This window comes from Cordyceps fumosorosea (assembly GCF_001636725.1).
Source record: "Cordyceps fumosorosea ARSEF 2679 chromosome Unknown scaffold_1, whole genome shotgun sequence".
Lineage (NCBI taxonomy): Eukaryota > Fungi > Ascomycota > Sordariomycetes > Hypocreales > Cordycipitaceae > Cordyceps > Cordyceps fumosorosea.
Genome location: NW_017387301.1, coordinates 2,104,398 through 2,122,034, shown reverse-complemented (window position 1 = coordinate 2,122,034; position 17,637 = coordinate 2,104,398). Strand labels below are relative to the sequence as shown.

Here is a 17,637-nt window from a genome sequence, read left to right as displayed (position 1 = left end):
AAGGCTGATAAGATAAGAAAGTCCTGGCGCAAAACTTCTGCGCCATCAACTAATTCTGGACGTCGCGACTCACGACTAAATAAATGCACGCAGAGCTGTACCCGGATTCCTGAATTCTCCGCGTTGTGCCATACGCTTGCACTTCGCTAGGAAAGCTGAATCTCCCGAGGCTATTGCCATGGCGTCCTCCTCGGTAGCAGAGCTTCAACAGAAGCTTTTCAAGAGGATTGGCATCGATACGCCAGCTCCTGCCAGGTCGCAGCGGGGGGCGGCAAGAGGTGGCAAAAGACCAACCACGAGGAAAGACCAGCGAAGAGCCCAAAGAGTGGAAAAGAGGTCGAACAGATACGGTGGGCGACATGCCTCGGAAAGCCGAATCCAAGGCGATAGAAACCCGCCAGCTCGGTTACCCACGAAACAAACAGTCTTTTCGCGACCGCCAACCCCGAAGTCCATAGCCAAGAAATTTCCTTGGGTACCAGACGATGATAGTGTGTCCGAGAACACGAGCGACGGCGCGGACGATTTGGGCCTAGGCGAAAGCGGCGACTTTGACGACCCCGACCACGCAATCGCCGCTGACAACGAGCCAAAGTTGAAAAAAAAGATTTCAAAGTCAATGCAAGAAAAGTTTGACCAAGATGACGCTGAGATTGAAGCGTTTGAGCGGAAATTAGGCCTCAAAAAGGGGCGCAAGTCTCTGCCACAGTCTTTCAAAGAGGATGGCCTTGGAGAATTGTTGGGTGATGTCGAAGCAGCCGGCTCCGAGAACGACGGGGATGCGGACGAGCAAAAGCGGAAGCGTGACTATGATGACTGGCTCTCTTCTAAAAGAAGGAAAACGATCATTGGCGCTCCCTCAATAAGAAAGCCTACGAATCAGCAAAGCGAATATGACGACGACGATGTGGCGGACGATTTAGACTCTGATTCGGACCTGCTTATGCCATATGATGTTAGCATGGGCGAGAACGAGGAAGGCGGCTCCCCCGAAGACGACTCGTTTGCAGGGTTCGACTCTGATGGCTCCGGAGAAGGAGAAGAAGAAGAAGAGGAGGAGGAGGAGGAGGAGCAGGAGGAGGCGAAAGGAGAAGAGCATTCGACTGTTGCGCGTAAGAAGGAGAACCCCTATGTCGCGCCGACCACCGGAAACGTTGTTGCAAGATATGTGCCCCCATCACTTCGGAAGGCCGCTGGCACAGAATCCGAGCAAAGGGCTAGGCTGCAGAAGAACGTTCAAGGTCTGGTCAACCGATTGACTGATGCCAACATCCTCTCCATCGTTCAATCTATCGAGGAACTCTACCAGAAAAATGCTCGAGGAGAAGTCACGGAAATCATTACCGATATTGTACTGGCACAAATTTACAAGCCTGAGCTTCTTCCAGACCAGTTCTTTGTGCTGACTGGTGGATTTACTGCCGCAATCTATAAAATTATTGGCTCTAGTTTTGGCTCCCATCTGCTCCGCCGTCTTGTTGAAGACCTTGCGCGGGACTACAGAAAGGCAGGCCATGGTGATGCCGATACTAGACGAGAAGCTTCGAATTTGGTGAACTTCTTGACTCAGCTCTACGTCTTCGAAGTTGTCAGCTGCAAAATCATATTTGACTACATGGAGAGATTTCTGACCGAGCTTTCAGAGGTCAATGTTGAGCTCCTCCTGCGTATTTGCCGCATGGCAGGTCGCATGTTGCGAAGAGACGATGCGCAAGCCTTGAAGCATATTGCCAGTGTGCTTAATACCAACATGTCCAATGGTGGATACGAGAATGTGTCGGTGAGAACAAAGTTCATGGTGGAAACTATCAACGATCTGAAAAACAGCAAGCCCAAAGGAAAGGGACTAGACTCGGCTGTCGTCTCAGAGCATGTTGTTCGGATGAAGAAACGTATTGGCGAACTCAAGTCACAGTCTCGTAGACTTGACGGATTGGCCCCCATGGGTATGAGCCTACGTGATATCGAGGGCGCCGATACTGATGGTAAATGGTGGCTTGTTGGAGCCAGTGTTCCGGTCAAAACAAAGGATTTGATGGCAAAGGAGACAGAAGAGGAATCAGACCAGTCCATGACAGACGATGAAGACATGGACTTTGTGCTCCCAGACTATCCACAAAAGGCTCGTTCACAGGGATTCGGCACAACGGCCCAGATAGCAATCTTCACGGCCCTCATGTCCGCCACCAACTTTGAGCATGGCTATCGGCAATTTGTTAATCTTAAGCTCAAGAAGGACGACCAGCTCGAGATTGCTCGCGTTCTTGTCCAATGCGTTGGTAGCGAGGTGGAGTACACCGAATTCTACGCATTGGTAGCAAATCAAGCTTGTTCTAACAATAAGCTCCGATTTGCTTTCCAAGATAGGCTCTGGAAAATCTTCCGCGGCCTCGGCGAGTCCATGTTTGGGGATGATGCAGACGATGAGGAGACGGCGGATAGTGAGCGAATGAAAGATCCGCGGCGGTTAGCCAACGTGGCCCGATTCTACGCATCTTTGGTTGCTGACGGCGCTCTGGGCATTGCCATTATGAAGCCTCTGGAGCTACCTGAAGTCAATAACTGGACGGCCGACTTTGTCGAGTACTTCCTGGTACAGCTGCTCGCTTATTGCAAGGGGGAGAAAAGCAGCGACGAGGATGTCAAGGTGGAAAAGATCTTTGGAGCCGCGAGGCAATTGCCGGCCGTTGCCGCCGGGCTGCATTGGTTCTTGCGGAAAAAAGTGCGCAAATCAAAACTAAAGGAAGCCAAGAAAATGGATCGCGTTCGGGAAAAGGCGCAGACTGCAGTTCAGGCGGTCGAAGTGGCGTAGGCTGCTATGACGAGAACTGGAGTCATTTTGTATATAGCGTGACAAATATATCCCGACTTCTCCCATAGGTGGCTTTAAATGCTGCTTTACATGTGTTAAACTACTCATTGACATCGCGTTTAGCTTTCTTGGAGACAGGCCAGCCGCCCGATAGGCTGTAGGCGATGCCCGATGGACAGCCAGTTGACGAGCCTGACCGATTCTGGCCGGCTCCAAGCGGCATTGCGCGAGGGCAAGGAGCTTTGTGTTGTTGGGAAACTGGCCCAGCCCACCCCGTCCCCGTTACTAATCGCTGTCCCCCCCTGTAAGTGAAGTGGGACGTTGCGCGCAACGCCTCCCTCCGGCGTCATGTAGCTCCACAGCAAATTTACGTGGCGAGGTACACCCAACCCAGTCCAGAAGGGTTTTTCCGACCAATCCCAAACTTGCTGGAGCTCTCCGAACCTGGAAGCAGGAAGGCACCTATTATTCTTTCCAGCGTAGCCGGGCCGTCGACCTCAAACCTCCTTCAAATCCACAACCCCGGCGCCAATTGATCTCTTGAGTCACTGCCATTGCCGCCCAAGATGCTTTCCAGCCGCTTAATATCCAGAGCTGTCGCTCGTCCAGCTGCCTTCCAGCAATCTGCGTACGTCCCCTCGCCCCATCGTCCACTTGCCCCCCCCAAGAGAGTGAATGCGTGGCTGCAACTTTTGCGGCCAAGAAAAATCTCTCGTTGACTAACGAAGCCACGCTCACAGTGCCATCGCCCCCGTCACTCTCTCTCGCTTCAGCCGTGGTCTTGCTACTGCTTCCGGTTTGTCGAATTCCATCGTGTTGCAAAGTCTCGAGGCGCCCTGCTAACGCATTCGCAGAGGACAAGGATCTTGTCATCATTGGAGGTGGTGTTGCTGGCTATGTCGCCGCGATCAAGGCTGGCCAGGAGGGCATGAAGGTACTTTTTTATTTCCCTGGGAATCGTTTCGAATGGCTCTGACATAATTTGTTCCCGTACAGGTCACCTGCATTGAGAAGCGCGGTACTCTTGGCGGCACTTGTCTGAACGTCGGCTGCATTCCCTCTAAGTCTCTCCTCAACAACTCCCACCTTTACCACCAGATCCTCCACGATACCAAGAACCGAGGCATTGAGGTCGGCGATGTCAAGCTGAACCTTGCCAATTTCATGAAGGCTAAGGACACTGCTGTCACCGGCCTGACCAAGGGTGTCGAGTTCCTCCTCAAGAAGAACGGTGTCGAATACCTCAAGGGCGAAGGCTCATTCGTCAGCGAGAACGAGATCAAGGTTGCTCTGAACGATGGCGGCGAGACCACTGTCCGCGGAAAGAACATCCTTATTGCCACCGGCTCGGAGGCTACTCCCTTCCCCGGCCTTGAGATTGACGAGAAGCGCGTTGTTACCAGCACTGGCGCCCTTTCACTCGAGAAGATTCCCGAGAGCATGGTCGTCATCGGCGGTGGTATCATTGGCCTGGAGATGGCTTCTGTCTGGTCCCGCCTCGGCACCAAGGTTACCGTCGTCGAGTTCCTTGGCCAGATCGGTGGCCCCGGCATGGACAACGAGATTGCCAAGTCTGCCCAGAAGCTTCTGAAGAAGCAGGGCATCGAGTTCAAGCTCAACACCAAGGTTGTCAGCGGTGACGCGTCTGGTGAGAAGATTAAGCTGGATGTTGACTCTGCCAAGGGTGGCAAACCTGAATCTGTAAGTCTCGTTTGCCGCGAATTGCTCCTGCAATCTGCTAATGAAGTTTTAGCTGGATGCTGAAGTCGTCCTGGTTGCCATTGGCCGCCGGCCATACACAGGTAACCTTGGCCTCGAGACCATTGGCATGGAGCTCGACGAGCGCGGCCGTGTCATCATCGACTCCGAGTACCGCACCAAGATTCCCCACATCCGCTGCGTCGGTGACGCCACCTTCGGTCCTATGCTGGCTCACAAGGCCGAGGAGGAGGCCGTCGCGGTCGTCGAGTATATCAAGAAGGGCTACGGCCACGTCAACTACGGCTGCATCCCATCTGTCATGTACACGTATCCCGAGGTCGCTTGGGTGGGTCAGACTGAGCAGGACCTGAAGGCGCAGAACATCCCCTACCGCGTTGGTACCTTCCCCTTCAGTGCCAACTCTCGTGCCAAGACCAACTTGGATACTGAGGGTCTTGTCAAGATGATTGCCGACCCTGAGACGGACCGCCTTCTGGGCGTTCACATCATTGGCCCTAACGCTGGCGAGATGATTGCTGAGGGCACCCTTGCTCTTGAGTACGGTGCCTCGACTGAAGACATTGCCCGCACTTGCCACGCTCACCCTACTCTCGCGGAAGCTTTCAAGGAGGCTGCCATGGCTACTCATGCCAAGGCTATTCACTTCTAAGCCTGTCGTGTTGGAAGTGTAGCTGAATCGGAGCGGAGGAGTGGTGTTGGAGCAGAGAAGAAGTGGGAGATCAGCGACACAGCTGAAGGTTAACGTCAAAATTATAGAAGGGGTTGGAAGGGCTGCTCAGGTAGCTGTACAAAGCTACGCATTTCATCCTTTCAATACACCCAACGGCAATGTGCTTTGAGGGGGAGAGCGAAGTTAAATTTTGTAAACTAGTAATACATTTGATACACCAAGTACCTAGTCTCATTTCCGTGGTGGTTTTGATTCTAGCTGCCGACCATGTGAGACTTAATACGTGCGTAGAATTGACTGGTTTCTGTGAGAAGGAATAATATGGAGGATCGGGAATCTCCTAAGCCTCCGTCCCGATGCTGCAGGTGGAGGCTGCGCGTTGTTGCGAGGTCCGAAGAACTCACTGCAGCTCTATTTAGCTATATTTATTACGAGGAAATACCAAAATTCGACCAGCCTCGAGATGAAACTAACTAAACCTTGATGGTCCATATACATAGTTTCCTTGCCATAGGGAAGTATAATCATGAATAGAAAGCCAGAAACTGAGCCCGCGGCCGGCTAATCGGGACTGGATGCCCCTGGTGCGAGCGGAACCCCACCTACGCCACGCCGTATTCAAGTGCCCAGCGCAGTGGGGCGACAACAGCTCAGGATGCCAACACCACACGCAACTTTCTGTGCCTCGTACATTTCTTGCCCTGCCACCTATTTTCTTCGCAAGTCATGAGGTGAAGCTCGATATCATTCACAAACACGACGCCGATCCGAATTCGCGGATAGGAAACTGACAGAGTTTTGGCCAAACACAGACCAGTGTCAACAGGTCGCCCGAGCAGAGCGGAACCATGCTTTCAGCGCAGGCAACGGTCGCCAACGGCGGCCTGCCACAGGGCACCACCAATGCCAAAAATTTGCCGTACATTTCTCGCGACGAGGTCGAAGCGATGATTTTCGAGGGTCGAAAGATCATTCTCGTGGATGATTTCGTCTTGAAAGTGGATGCTTGGCTGAAGTACCATCCTGGCGGCGAGATCTCCATTCTGCACATGGTGGGAAGAGACGCCACTGACGAAGTCAAAGCGTGCGTTCTCTGCTGCCAAGAGCGTGTGTTGAAAATTGATACGCTGATACCCTAGTATAGGCTGCACTCGATGGAGGCCGTACAACAAATGCAACGATACCGTATCGGTCGCATCCGCGCCCCTTGGAAAAACTTCCGACCGCCAATTCAAGGCGGCATGTTCCGATCTGCCAGCGAAATCGAAACGACGCAAGATGGGCTGGCAAGCCCAAAGGGTTCGAGCTCGAGCGTGTCATCGCGGCCGCCGTCGCCTGTCTTCGACACGGAGGGACCACAAGTCAAGCACCGGCGGCCGTCCAACGGAGACCGGCCATCCTCGGTCTCGTCTGATTCTAGCGCCGATCCCGACGTGGACGGGATGTCCTACTTGGATGCATTGACGCGCGAGCACATCAGCCTGGACCTTGAAAAATATCCGCAGCCTGACCCGGCAACGCAGGCGCGCATCATCACCAAGTATCGGGCGCTGTATCAACGATTGATTGACGAGGGCTACATGGTCACAAGCAAGACCGCGTATGCGGTAGAATGCTGTCGGTATCTGGCGCTGTTTTGCGGCTCGCTGCTATTCCTCAAGTTCGGCCAGTACGCGCTGAGCGGACTGTGCTTGGGTCTGATGTGGCATCAGCTGGTCTTTACGGCCCACGACGCGGGCCATATCGGCATCACGCACAACTACCAGGTCGACTCCCTGCTGGGAATCCTCATTGCAGATTTTATCGGCGGTCTTTCCATGGGCTGGTGGAAGAACAACCACAACGTTCACCACATTGTGACGAATGCTCCCGAGCACGACCCTGATATTGAGCACATGCCGCTCTTTGCCATCTCACACCGTCTGTTGGGTAGCTTGCGCTCGACCTACTACGACCGGGTCATGACGTATGATGCTGCTGCCAAGATACTCTTGCGGATCCAGGCCTGGACGTATTATCCTTTTCTCGCCCTGGGCCGATTCAACCTCTACGTTTTGTCCTGGCAGTTTCTCCTCACCGGCCGCGGGCCGAAGAAGGGCATCTCTGCGTGGCATCGTTGGGTGGAACTTGCCGGACACCTGTTTTTCTGGTACTGGTTTGGGTACCTCATGGTGTATAAGTCGATTCCGGACGGGTGGTCGCGGTTCACCTTCGTCATGGTCAGCCACATCGCGTCGTCGCCGCTGCACGTGCAGATCGTGCTGTCGCACTTCGCCATGAGCACGGCGGATCTGGGCCCGCAGGAGTCGTTCCCGCAGCGGATGCTCCGGACGACGATGGACGTGGACTGCCCGTCGTGGCTCGACTTTATTCACGGCGGGCTGCAGTTCCAGGCGATCCACCACATGTTCCCGCGGATGCCACGTCACAACCTCAGGAGGGCTCAGAAGCTTGTGATTGAGTTTTGTAACGAGGTGGGCATCCCGTATGCCTACTACGGGTTCGCGGACGGGAACAAGCAGGTCATTGGGCGGCTTGCGGAGGTGTCGCAGCAAGCAGCCATTTTCTCCAAGTGTCAACAGTCGATTGTGCAGAGTGGCGACTTTTATGGCCACCATTGAGGTGGATGGTAGGATGATGGGATGGGTTGAGGCTTGCTGTCTATAGTTTGGATTTATTTCTGTGTCCGCTTCCTGTTTAGCCTGGCATTGTGATCCACTTCTGCATTGGTATTAGATGGATCACTCGAGCACTTGCTTACATTTCCTTCTGGTAAGCCTTTGGAGAAGGTAGCAGTATTCCAGCTCATATTCATGGATTTAGAAGATTTAATGATATATTACTTAACCGCCATCTAATGAAAGCATCTTGCGCAACATGGCATCTATCCTCGTGTGTGTTGGCCTGAGTGAAGCCTTAGCGTGCAGCTAAGACCCCCTGGTCGGTGCAAAGTTGTCCGCGTGCCGCGTTAACTTATGGGTGACCCAGGCCGCGTTTACAGTGGCGTCACTGTCACCATTACCTTGGTACCTACCTACATAGATCGGCTTACCTTGCTACATACAAGCAGGCTTCAATGAGGTACAGGGCGCACGCGTCCCATTTCCCCTGTTATACGCGAGCGATCAAAAGCAGCCTATAACATGGACGCCAGTATCCAGCGCGCCCTCAACGACAAGCTTTACGATAAGCGCAAAATCGGGGCGCTCGAGTACGATGCCCTTCCCGTTTCCTGCCTGCCCAAGGCCCCATGGACCGCTGCTAATAAACGGTGTGACGCAGGCTTGAGAGGGTGATTCGGGAATTGGTGGCCAGCAAAGATTATCAGAAAGTCCACGACATACTCGAGCAGCTCTGCAACGACTACGCATATGCAGTTCACCAACCGCATGCTCGAAATGGAGGCTTGATTGGTCTCGCCGCGGCTGCCATCGCTCTAGGCCCAGTACGTGACAGTCGCCCATTTCATCCAAAACAGCCTCGTTCCCGGCCTCCCTGGCTTTTCTTCAGCCGGGAGTGATGATGAAATCGTGCTCGACATATCGCAACCTCCTTGCACCTGCACAAATTCACTTGGCTGACCACACTCATTGCAGGAGCTTCCTCGCTACCTCGCCAAAATTGTGCCACCTGTATTGGCCTGCTTCACCGATCAAGATGCCAGAGTGAGGTATTACGCCTGCGAGGCCATGTACAACATTGCCAAAGTTGCCAAAGGGGAAATCTTGATATATTTTAACAACATATTCGATCAACTTTGCAAAGTATGAATCCCATCCCCGCGTTCACCGCCCACTCGTCTCCATATTCAGCTATCATTCTATTCAGCCGACTTACCCTTCGCTAGCTTGGAGCCGACTCTGAACTCTCTGTCAAGAATGGAGCAGAACTGCTGGACCGACTCGTCAAAGATATTGTCTCAGAATCCGCCGCCTCGTACATTTCCGTACTGGAAGCACCGCCAGACATTGATGACGACAAGGACGAGCTGGGAAACCAGCATGCACATCTTCCGACCGCGTTTTCCTTACCAAGATTCATACCTCTTCTCAACGAACGCATTTGGGTCTCGAACCCATTTACCCGCCAATTCCTAGTTGGATGGATCACGCTGCTGGACTCGATCCCCGATCTGGAGCTGGTCACGTATCTTCCTCGCTTTCTCTCAGGTCTTTTGAAGTTTCTCTGTGATCAGAATAACGATGTACGAACAGCCACCCATTCCTGTCTCGACAAATTTCTGAGCGAAATCAGGCGCATTTCACGGGTCAAGAAGGGCATTCTTGAGAGCAAGAAGCCTCGTGAAGGGGGCAAGAGGAAGCGCCAGGAGTCAATCGATAGCGGAAGCTACCGACCAGAGCCCGAGGACGGCGATGAGTTAGAGACCGATTTGAGTGATGAAGGCGCAAACGAAAGCTGTGAGGATGACTGGATTCCTGGACAAGACGTCGAGGTCAACTTCAAAGAGATTCTAGAGATTCTCACCGAAGCCCTAGAGTCGCCACTTGGTAAGCTTACTCCATCCTGTGCCTGGTGTTTCGCAACTGACTCCCAGAGAAGAAGAGGACAGTCTTCTAGAAGCCCTGCGATGGATCGTAGGACTTCTTGACATTTGCCCAGAAGAAGTATTGCTATTCACGCCAAATATCCTGGCACATATGCTGCCTGCAATGGCTAGCACCAAAGAAAGAGTCCAATTATTAGCTACCAGAGTGAATAACGCGCTGATGGATTACGTGGCCTCGCTGACGGACGAGTCTATTCCGCCGCATTCTGCCCTTCCCGCGCCGGGATTCTCCAACTCAAAGCAGAATTTGCCGCCTGAGAAGCACGAAGCAGCCGGCAGTAACCGAGTCTCGTTGTCAAGCTTCCGTGACGCCGACCAAAATCCCACGCCGCTGCAGAGCCGAACCGCGTCGGCGCAACTCGGAGGCATCCCGCAAGCCCAGCCTGATTTGGACTATGCTGCAGCTGTAAACTCGTTGACTCTGCTCTTTTTAAACGACCATGAAGCCACCCGTGTGGCTGCCTTGACGTGGCTCATCATGCTGCACAGAAAAGCCCCCAGGAAGGTCCTGGCCTTCAACGATGGCACGTTCCCGGCTCTGCTCAAGACTTTGTCTGATCCTTCGGACGCTGTCGTGACAAAGGACTTGCAGTTGCTGTCGCAGATCTCTCGAAACAGCGAGGACGACTACTTTGCGTATTTCATGGTCAACTTGCTGCAGCTCTTTTCCACGGACCGGAAGCTGTTGGAAGTGCGTGGGAACCTGATTATCCGGCAGCTCTGCATCAGCCTCAGCCCCGAACGGATTTACCGCACCCTCGCGGATTGTATCGAAAAGGAAGAAGATGTTGAATTTGCGAGCATCATGGTTCAGAATCTTAACAATAATCTCATCACCGCTCCACAGCTCGCTGAAGTACGCAAGAGACTGCGTAACTTGGAGACAAAGGTAGGGCCGCCATGGAATAAATGACTGATGTGCATACCGAACGAGATTTAACCTGGAGGTAGGATGGCCAAACTCTGTTTGTCGCCTTGTTCCGTTCCTGGTGCTACAACGCCGTCGCTACATTTTCACTTTGCCTGCTTGCACAGGCCTATGAACAGGCATACAATTTGCTGCAGATTTTGTAAGTCTATTCTCTCACTCTTATTGCAATAATGTTGCTAACCCGCCCTGCAAGCGGTGAATTGGATATGACTGTCAATATCCTTATCCAAGTTGATAAGTTGGTGCAGCTCATCGAATCTCCTGTTTTTACTTGTGGGTTTGATGAACTTTCCTCACTGCTGTTTATTTTCTAACATTAGCTGATAGACCTCCGCCTACAACTACTCGAACCTGAGAAGTTCCCGTACCTATACAAGTGCATGTATGGCATTCTCATGCTGTTGCCGCAATCCTCGGCCTTTGCTGCGTTGAAGAATCGACTCAACAGCGTCAGCGCCATCGGGTATTTGCATGCAACACCTCGCACGTGAGTTGATCGAGCGGCGTCCAAGCTATGGTGATGAAATGAGACGGCGTGTGCTAACCCAGTGTCTTTCTAGCGCTGCAACTTCGTCTAGCAGCTCCGGCTATGACAGGCCGAACCGTCTGAAGGGGCGCGAGGAAGGCGGCATCCGATGGGTGGAATTGTTAGAGAAGTTTCGCAGCGTCCAGGAGAGAGCTCGCCGCGCACAGCGACAAAATATGGACAACGACGAGGTGCCTAGCATCGGGATTGGTGAGCTCAGGATAGGTGACGGCTCGTTTGACGTTAGAGGAAAGGATGGTAGGGCCGCTGCTGGAAATCCGGCGCCTCCCAAGGATGCTAATGCGCCAGCGTCCAAGAAATCTGGCCTAGGGAGGCAGTTCGGGCGGCTTGGAGGCGCAGTCTCGGGCCGAAGCAAGCGCAATACTTGAATGAGCTGGCTGACGTTTAGTTAGAAGCTACATTACAATACAATCTGGAACACCATCGTCTTCTGCAGTCGGTCTCTCTCGCTGGTCACCTCCTTTTCACTGGCGTTTCACGCCCCACAAGGCCCTGGAAGGCTGCGTCTCGGCGCGAGGTGATGCCTTGAAGCTCTTTCCTGTAGGCATTCAACTCATTCCTCGCTAGGTCTGGGTCGCTCGGTAGACCGCGGAATACCAAGATGCGCTTCTCAAGCTCCTTTCTGTTTTCCACTAAGGCGAGGTAGTCTTGCTCCTGGCGCAGTATATCATGCACTGTGAAGTCCGAGGAAGCGTCGGGGGACTTTGGCGATGCGACGCTGTTCTCAAACTCTGGTACTTGGGCGGTCATGGCCTTTACAGTGCGCTGCAGCTCTAGGTTGCGTTTCCCAAGGCCTTCAGGCGCGCTCCAGGCCTCGCCCTGCATCTCGCTCAACACAGAGCTGGCGTGCTCGACCTCCGAGTGGATGTGGCGCTCCAAGACCTCAGCTCGAGACGTCATCTGCTCCGCCTCGAAGATGGCGCACTGGGTGTCGAGGACGGCGGCGGCGAGCTCCTCGGGCTCCGGCAAGGCGATCTTGGCGGCGACCGCCATGGAGGCCATGGAGTGGAGCGCGACTCTCCCCTCCTTGGGCAGCTCCTGTTGGACGATGTCCAGTAGCGAGTCTCTGAGGGTGGCAGGGCAGGCGGTGGTTGCTGAAGCTGCCGAGTCTGCGCCGCCGCCGCCGTCGAGGGAAGACAGTTCGGTGAGGGCGTCGCGTTCTATTCGAGCCAGAAGACGCGCCTCCTCGGAGGCCGTGTCGTGGAAGGCGATGAGGACGAGCAGCGCGCGCAGAGTATCGGGGTTGCGCTCAAAGGGCGGTGGCGCCTGCTGATGCGGGCGGCCCGGGAACTGCGAGGCGATCCAGGAGTCGACAAAGGACCAGTCTCGGGCCTCTGTAGCGGCGATGCGAGCGATAGATGGGGAGATCATGGTGGTGGGCGCGCCCGCTTCGAGACTGTTGCGTAGGTGACCCATGAGGATGAGGTGGGCCGGTTACGCGGAAGACTGCAGGTGTTGGGGATGATGGTATGCTACGGTCGTGTGCGGTTTTCGGTAATTCGGCTTGCACCAGAAAGAAGACTTCAAGGTGGCATTTACAGCCTGGGGTCGTGTGCAGTTGGCGACGTGCCGTGTGGTGATTATGACTAGCTGCAATACAGGAGTTGGCTAGGTAGGTTTGGCCCCGTGCGTATCCGTACTTGGCGCAGGCACTGGCTGGGGTGGGGGGCCTTGTAGTTTATCGTCACGGATTGTGATGACAACACTAGAAATATGCGTTGCATGAAAACGAAGACGAGAAAACTGTTAAAAACTGTCTCAAACAGGCAAACTATCTAGGCATGTATATCAATCATGAGCCATGATTAGATAGATGTAGCGTTTACATACATGTACTTAGTAGGTAGGTACATAGTTACCATAGTCAGACTAGCCCTCATTGCGCCACAGAAAATAAAGAGCACGCACGGCACTGGCCACTGGCCACAGTGGCCAGTGGGCTCGCGTTAGCTGGCTTATTTTCTTGGTGACATTTTGTTAAGGACAGCGTGGGCAGTTGAGACCCCATCGTCACACTTGAACAAGTTGCATTCGCACAAGGTGACTCTCTTTTAATCCCTTACTCTGACAATTCCGAGACTATTGGCCGCGCAATTCTCGAATAGCGACTTTTGTGACTTTTGTTGCTGGTCTGCTCAGCGCTTGAAGCACCATCACCCAACCCTCTCTCTTCTCTCTCGCGGCTTCCCTTCCCCAAGACCACTGACCGATTAACCCTTCGCTTTGCGACAACGCCTAAACTCCCACCAACTTTTCTGTCAGAACAACTACGGCGCAACGATGTGGTTCCCCCTCTCTCGCATCGCCATCACGGCTAGCGTACTCGCCACGGCCACCGCGCTCTCCGCACACGACATCCCCACCGACCTCCCAGTCGCCTCGTTGCTGAGCAATGCGCAGACGCACCTAGCCAAGGGCGAGACCAGCGAGGCCATCCTCTACTACGACGCCGCCATCGCAAGAGACCCCGGGAACTACCTGACCCTTTTCAAGCGCGCGACCGCCTTCCTGTCCCTCGGCCGGGCCCACCAAGCGACCGATGACTTCAACAAGGTGCTAGCCCTCAAACCCGGCTTCCACGGCGCTCACGTCCAGCTGGCCAAGATCAAGTCGCGGGTCGCGGACTGGCAAGGTGCCAAGGCCGACTACGTCGCGGCGGACAAGGCTAGCGGTTCACCTGAGCTTGTTGAGCTGGCTGAGGCTGAGAGTGCTGCCGCTGTGGCGGTAGAGGCTTCCAAGAACCAGAACTGGGATGATTGCGTCAACCACGCCGGTACCGCCATTGTCGTAGCTTCAAGATCCCTGGCTCTGCGCGAACTCCGTTCCAGCTGCCGCTTCGCGCGCGGCGAGATTGAGGAGGGCATCAATGACTTGCAGCATGTTCTGCACTTGAGGCCCGGCGACGTTTCACCCCATATCCTCATCTCTGCCACGAGCTTTTACGCCCTCGGTGACATGGACAATGGCCTGTCACAGGTCCGCAAGTGCCTCCATTCGGACCCGGACTCCAAGCTCTGCAAGAAACTTCACAAGCAACAAAAGGCGTTCCAAAAGGGCATGAACCGGGCCCTGGGGCAGCTCAACAGAGGCCAGACAACGACCGCTGGACGGACGATTATTGGCACGGAGGAGCAAACAGGTCTGATGGCGTTGCTCAAGGAGCAATTAGAAGCGTTGAAGCAGGCTGGCTCTATTCCTGAAAAGGCCCCCTCACAGCTCTATGGCAGGCTCATCGAAATGACATGTCATGCCTACTTAGAGGTATAGATTGCCTGAGTCACGGTGTATACCTGAATCGCTGCTAACGTTCATAGGGAAATCATAAAAACGTCGATAAATACTGCGAGGAAGCTCTTGAGCTCAACGGGGAGTCATTCTGGGGCATGCTCTACCAAGCAAAGGCTCTACTAAAGAAGGAAGAATTCGAAGCCGCGATCAAGACCCTTCAGAGTGCCAGCGAGACACACCCCGACAAGCGCGACAAGATCAACCCCGTCCTGGAAAGGGCTCAGATCGCGCTGAAGCGCAGCAAGACCAAGGACTACTACAAGGTCCTCGGTGTGGCCAACGATGCCGACGAGCGGCAGATCAAGTCGGCCTACCGTAAGGCCTCGAAGCAGTTCCACCCGGATAAGGCGCACAAGCTGGGCATGTCCAAGGAGGAGGCCGAGAAGAAGATGGCCGCCATCAACGAGGCCTACGAGGTGCTGGGCGACCCCGAGCTCCGCGCCCGTTTCGACCGTGGCGACGACCCCAATTCTCAGGAGAGCGGGAACCCCTTCCAGGGCAACCCCTTTGGCGGCGGCGGCCACCCGTTCATGTTCCAGCAAGGTGGCGGCCAGCAGCATTTCAAGTTCGAGTTCCCCGGCGGTGGTGGTCCGTTTGGGTTCTAAAGGGCCGGCGGGGTGGATTTGTGCGGTGGTTGCATGGCGCTCAGTCGACGTTGCCTAAATCCCCTCACCCTTGGTCCTGTAGATGTATATAATATCATGCTATGGTTAGATTTACTAGAGAATACGATTCAACTGAGAATGGAATGAACACTTCGCACACGACGTCGCCATGTTGCGGTGATGAACAGCAGTCTAGCTAATCGCTGAGAGAACTGCAGTAATTGGTTTACAAGAGATAATCGTCGGGTGAAAGTGACAAAGAAAGACGAGAAAGCTTTGCATGTAATAAAAAATACATATAAACAATTCTAACTGCATAGTCCTCACATAATAACCCAAACATAACCGTCGCGCAGGACTTCACAGTCTATACATACTACCAGCATTATACCTTGATAGCTGGCCATATGCGGCAAGCATCATAGCTCTCGAGATAACTTTTCAAAGATATAAATGAGAATACAAAGGCTAGAGGGCACTTATAACCACACTAGCCAAAAGGATAATGTTGACGAGACGCCGCCGCCATGCGTTGACCCCGACTTATCAGTCGCACCTTCTCCATAGCATTACTGTCTATCGTTGCGTCGGATGAAATAAGCCCTACATCGAGAAATTAGCACCTTGTAATATGAGAATATTTATGATCTGGGGAATGCGCCCAGCGACTGCAAACGTACTTGGAGAATTCGTAAGCTGACCAGCAAATGGCCGTGCTAGGCATAGTCGTCACGATGCGGGGCCGAACACCCTTGAAGAAGCCGCGGAAGCCTTCGCGTTGGTAAAGCAGGCGGCAGCCGCCGACAAAACTGTTGATGTTCTTCACGGCGGGGTCGGTGGACGTGCCCTTCGTCTGTAAAATCGTCTTGATGACATCCATCGGAGTGGTAAGACCGGCGGCGAAACCGCCTGCGACGGCACCGGCTAAGCAGTGGGTGACGGGGTCGTACTTCTTGGTGGGGTTCAGGGTGGTCGATAGCGACTCGTAGGCGAGGAACTGCAGCGCCGTGAAGGGGACAGTCATGGAGAGCGTCGTGGGGTATGATAGGTAAAAGGCGCCGATGCCTTCGTTTCTATAAATGTACTTGGCACAGTCAACCATCGATCGGTACATCTTGCTGGAGTCTTGGATCTGCATTCGCTGTTTGATGACTGCATCGCGATTGTTAGATGGCCTTCCATGAGGGGCTTGAGAGTGTTAAAGTACCATCAAAGGGGTTCATGAAAGCATCGCTGGCAATCGTGGCTGCTGCACCGCTAGTAGCTAAACGGAGTCGGGTCAGTGTCAGTAGAGTCCGATGTGCATCGCGGAAGTCACTGAACTCTTACCGGCTGCTAAGGGGTGGTGAACGCCTGCTTGGTTTCCACCCATGGCATGCTTTACAGCCTCGTATGTAGCAAAGTATACTGCATGCGCAGGGCCTGCTCAGTGCGTCAGTGGGCTGTCGCCAGTTGTCAAATATGTCGGTGAGCATACCAGCTCCAACAATAACGCTCGACATTCCCCGCCACAGGCTGAAGAAGCCTTCGCCAGCCGCCATCTGATATGTGCTGCGAAGCACGCCGCTGTAGGCAATTGTCGTGTTCGGGTTGAGGACTTGCATGCGAGTCTGGCGACAGCTAGTCAGCAAAAGTGCGCAAAGGCTGGCGGAGTGGTGCGGGGGCATGTATATGTACCTTGACTGCATCGATAGGATACATGACGGTGTGTTCCTGATGATTCAGTTAGCTACCTATGAGATTGCATACGGCAGACGGCGCGCAAGAAAATGTTGAGAGCCCGAGCGAAGGGAAAAGACATACGGCTATGCCTGCGAAGGCGCCGGCCGCCATGTTTTGCAGCAGAGAGAAGTTGGGTGGCAGCGACTCATAGCTAATAACAAACGATTAGCACTTGGGGGTATCGCATAGCTTGGGGATATCTCGTCGTACTCATATTCCTCGGCTTCGGCAGTTGGCAGGGCCATTTCGGCCACAGCTGTAGGTGCTGGGCCGAAGGCTTTCGAGTCTATGGCCGCCAGGTTGACGACTGCGGAAGGGATGCTAATTCGGGCAGGCGCAAAGCTGTCGCGGTATCGAGTGTCGAATGGCCGAAGGTGAAGTTTTTCGGCGGTGGTGGCGGAGGTAAAAAAGGGTGGCGCTCCTGTCGGATGCACCTAGGGCCGTTTGACTTAGCCGATTGTCGGACAAAAACCGATTTTGGATGAACTTAAAGCGAGTGCGGACAAGAAAAAGGCCTCGAAGAAGAAACGATGAAGAGGAATCTCAGTATGCGATGTGTGTAGCCGTATGTGCGGGTGGCAATGTTTAGCAGAGATCGAGGTTGTTCAGAGTAGGTCGGTAGTTAGGTAGGTACCATGGTAAATTTTGCGTTTCTCCGTTGACGGCCTCGGAGTCCGGTCAGTGTTGGCAGGCGGCTGGGTGCTGCTCGCTCAATGCGAGGAAGGTGGGCTACCTACATATGTACGTACATACATACATAGTTACCAACCTTA

At 53.9% G+C, this 17,637-nt stretch overlaps 7 protein-coding genes across 7 annotated transcripts; 5 read left to right on the top strand and 2 right to left on the bottom strand.

Moving 5' to 3' along the window:
* Nucleotides 1-178: 178 nt before the first annotated feature.
* ISF_00682 (Armadillo-type fold domain containing protein) lies at nt 179-2,812 on the top strand (the record flags this gene model as incomplete). The annotated part of the gene is made up of 1 exon (XM_018844289.1): nt 179-2,812. One exon carries the CDS (start codon nt 179-181, stop codon nt 2,810-2,812), a length of 2,634 nt encoding a protein of 877 aa, XP_018708739.1.
* Nucleotides 2,813-3,378: 566 nt separating this feature from the next.
* Nucleotides 3,379-5,183, top strand: ISF_00681 (dihydrolipoyl dehydrogenase; the record flags this gene model as incomplete). The annotated part of the gene is made up of 5 exons (XM_018844288.1): nt 3,379-3,440; nt 3,553-3,608; nt 3,667-3,746; nt 3,809-4,513; nt 4,566-5,183. 5 exons carry the CDS (start codon nt 3,379-3,381, stop codon nt 5,181-5,183), a joined length of 1,521 nt encoding a protein of 506 aa, XP_018708738.1.
* Nucleotides 5,184-6,052: 869 nt separating this feature from the next.
* On the top strand, nt 6,053-7,825 carry ISF_00680 (Fatty acid/sphingolipid desaturase; the record flags this gene model as incomplete). The annotated part of the gene is made up of 2 exons (XM_018844287.1): nt 6,053-6,288; nt 6,349-7,825. The coding sequence occupies 2 exons, from the start codon at nt 6,053-6,055 to the stop codon at nt 7,823-7,825; spliced, it is 1,713 nt and encodes a 570-aa protein (XP_018708737.1).
* A 522-nt stretch (nt 7,826-8,347) lies between these two features.
* ISF_00679 (Armadillo-type fold domain containing protein) lies at nt 8,348-11,617 on the top strand (the record flags this gene model as incomplete). Its single annotated transcript, XM_018844286.1, has 9 exons — nt 8,348-8,415; nt 8,487-8,649; nt 8,801-8,968; nt 9,052-9,712; nt 9,825-10,660; nt 10,723-10,841; nt 10,896-10,975; nt 11,030-11,189; nt 11,263-11,617. The coding sequence occupies 9 exons, from the start codon at nt 8,348-8,350 to the stop codon at nt 11,615-11,617; spliced, it is 2,610 nt and encodes an 869-aa protein (XP_018708736.1).
* An 85-nt stretch (nt 11,618-11,702) lies between these two features.
* ISF_00678 (hypothetical protein) lies at nt 11,703-12,665 on the bottom strand (the record flags this gene model as incomplete). The annotated part of the gene is made up of 1 exon (XM_018844285.1): nt 11,703-12,665. The coding sequence occupies one exon, from the start codon at nt 12,663-12,665 to the stop codon at nt 11,703-11,705; it is 963 nt and encodes a 320-aa protein (XP_018708735.1).
* An 864-nt stretch (nt 12,666-13,529) lies between these two features.
* ISF_00677 (heat shock protein, Hsp40, DnaJ) lies at nt 13,530-15,142 on the top strand (the record flags this gene model as incomplete). The annotated part of the gene is made up of 2 exons (XM_018844284.1): nt 13,530-14,510; nt 14,564-15,142. The coding sequence occupies 2 exons, from the start codon at nt 13,530-13,532 to the stop codon at nt 15,140-15,142; spliced, it is 1,560 nt and encodes a 519-aa protein (XP_018708734.1).
* A 569-nt stretch (nt 15,143-15,711) lies between these two features.
* Nucleotides 15,712-17,501, bottom strand: ISF_00676 (Mitochondrial substrate carrier; the record flags this gene model as incomplete). Its single annotated transcript, XM_018844283.1, has 9 exons — nt 15,712-15,745; nt 15,823-16,294; nt 16,350-16,406; nt 16,472-16,564; nt 16,620-16,752; nt 16,820-16,855; nt 16,946-17,015; nt 17,075-17,298; nt 17,499-17,501. The coding sequence occupies 9 exons, from the start codon at nt 17,499-17,501 to the stop codon at nt 15,712-15,714; spliced, it is 1,122 nt and encodes a 373-aa protein (XP_018708733.1).
* Nucleotides 17,502-17,637: the final 136 nt, after the last annotated feature.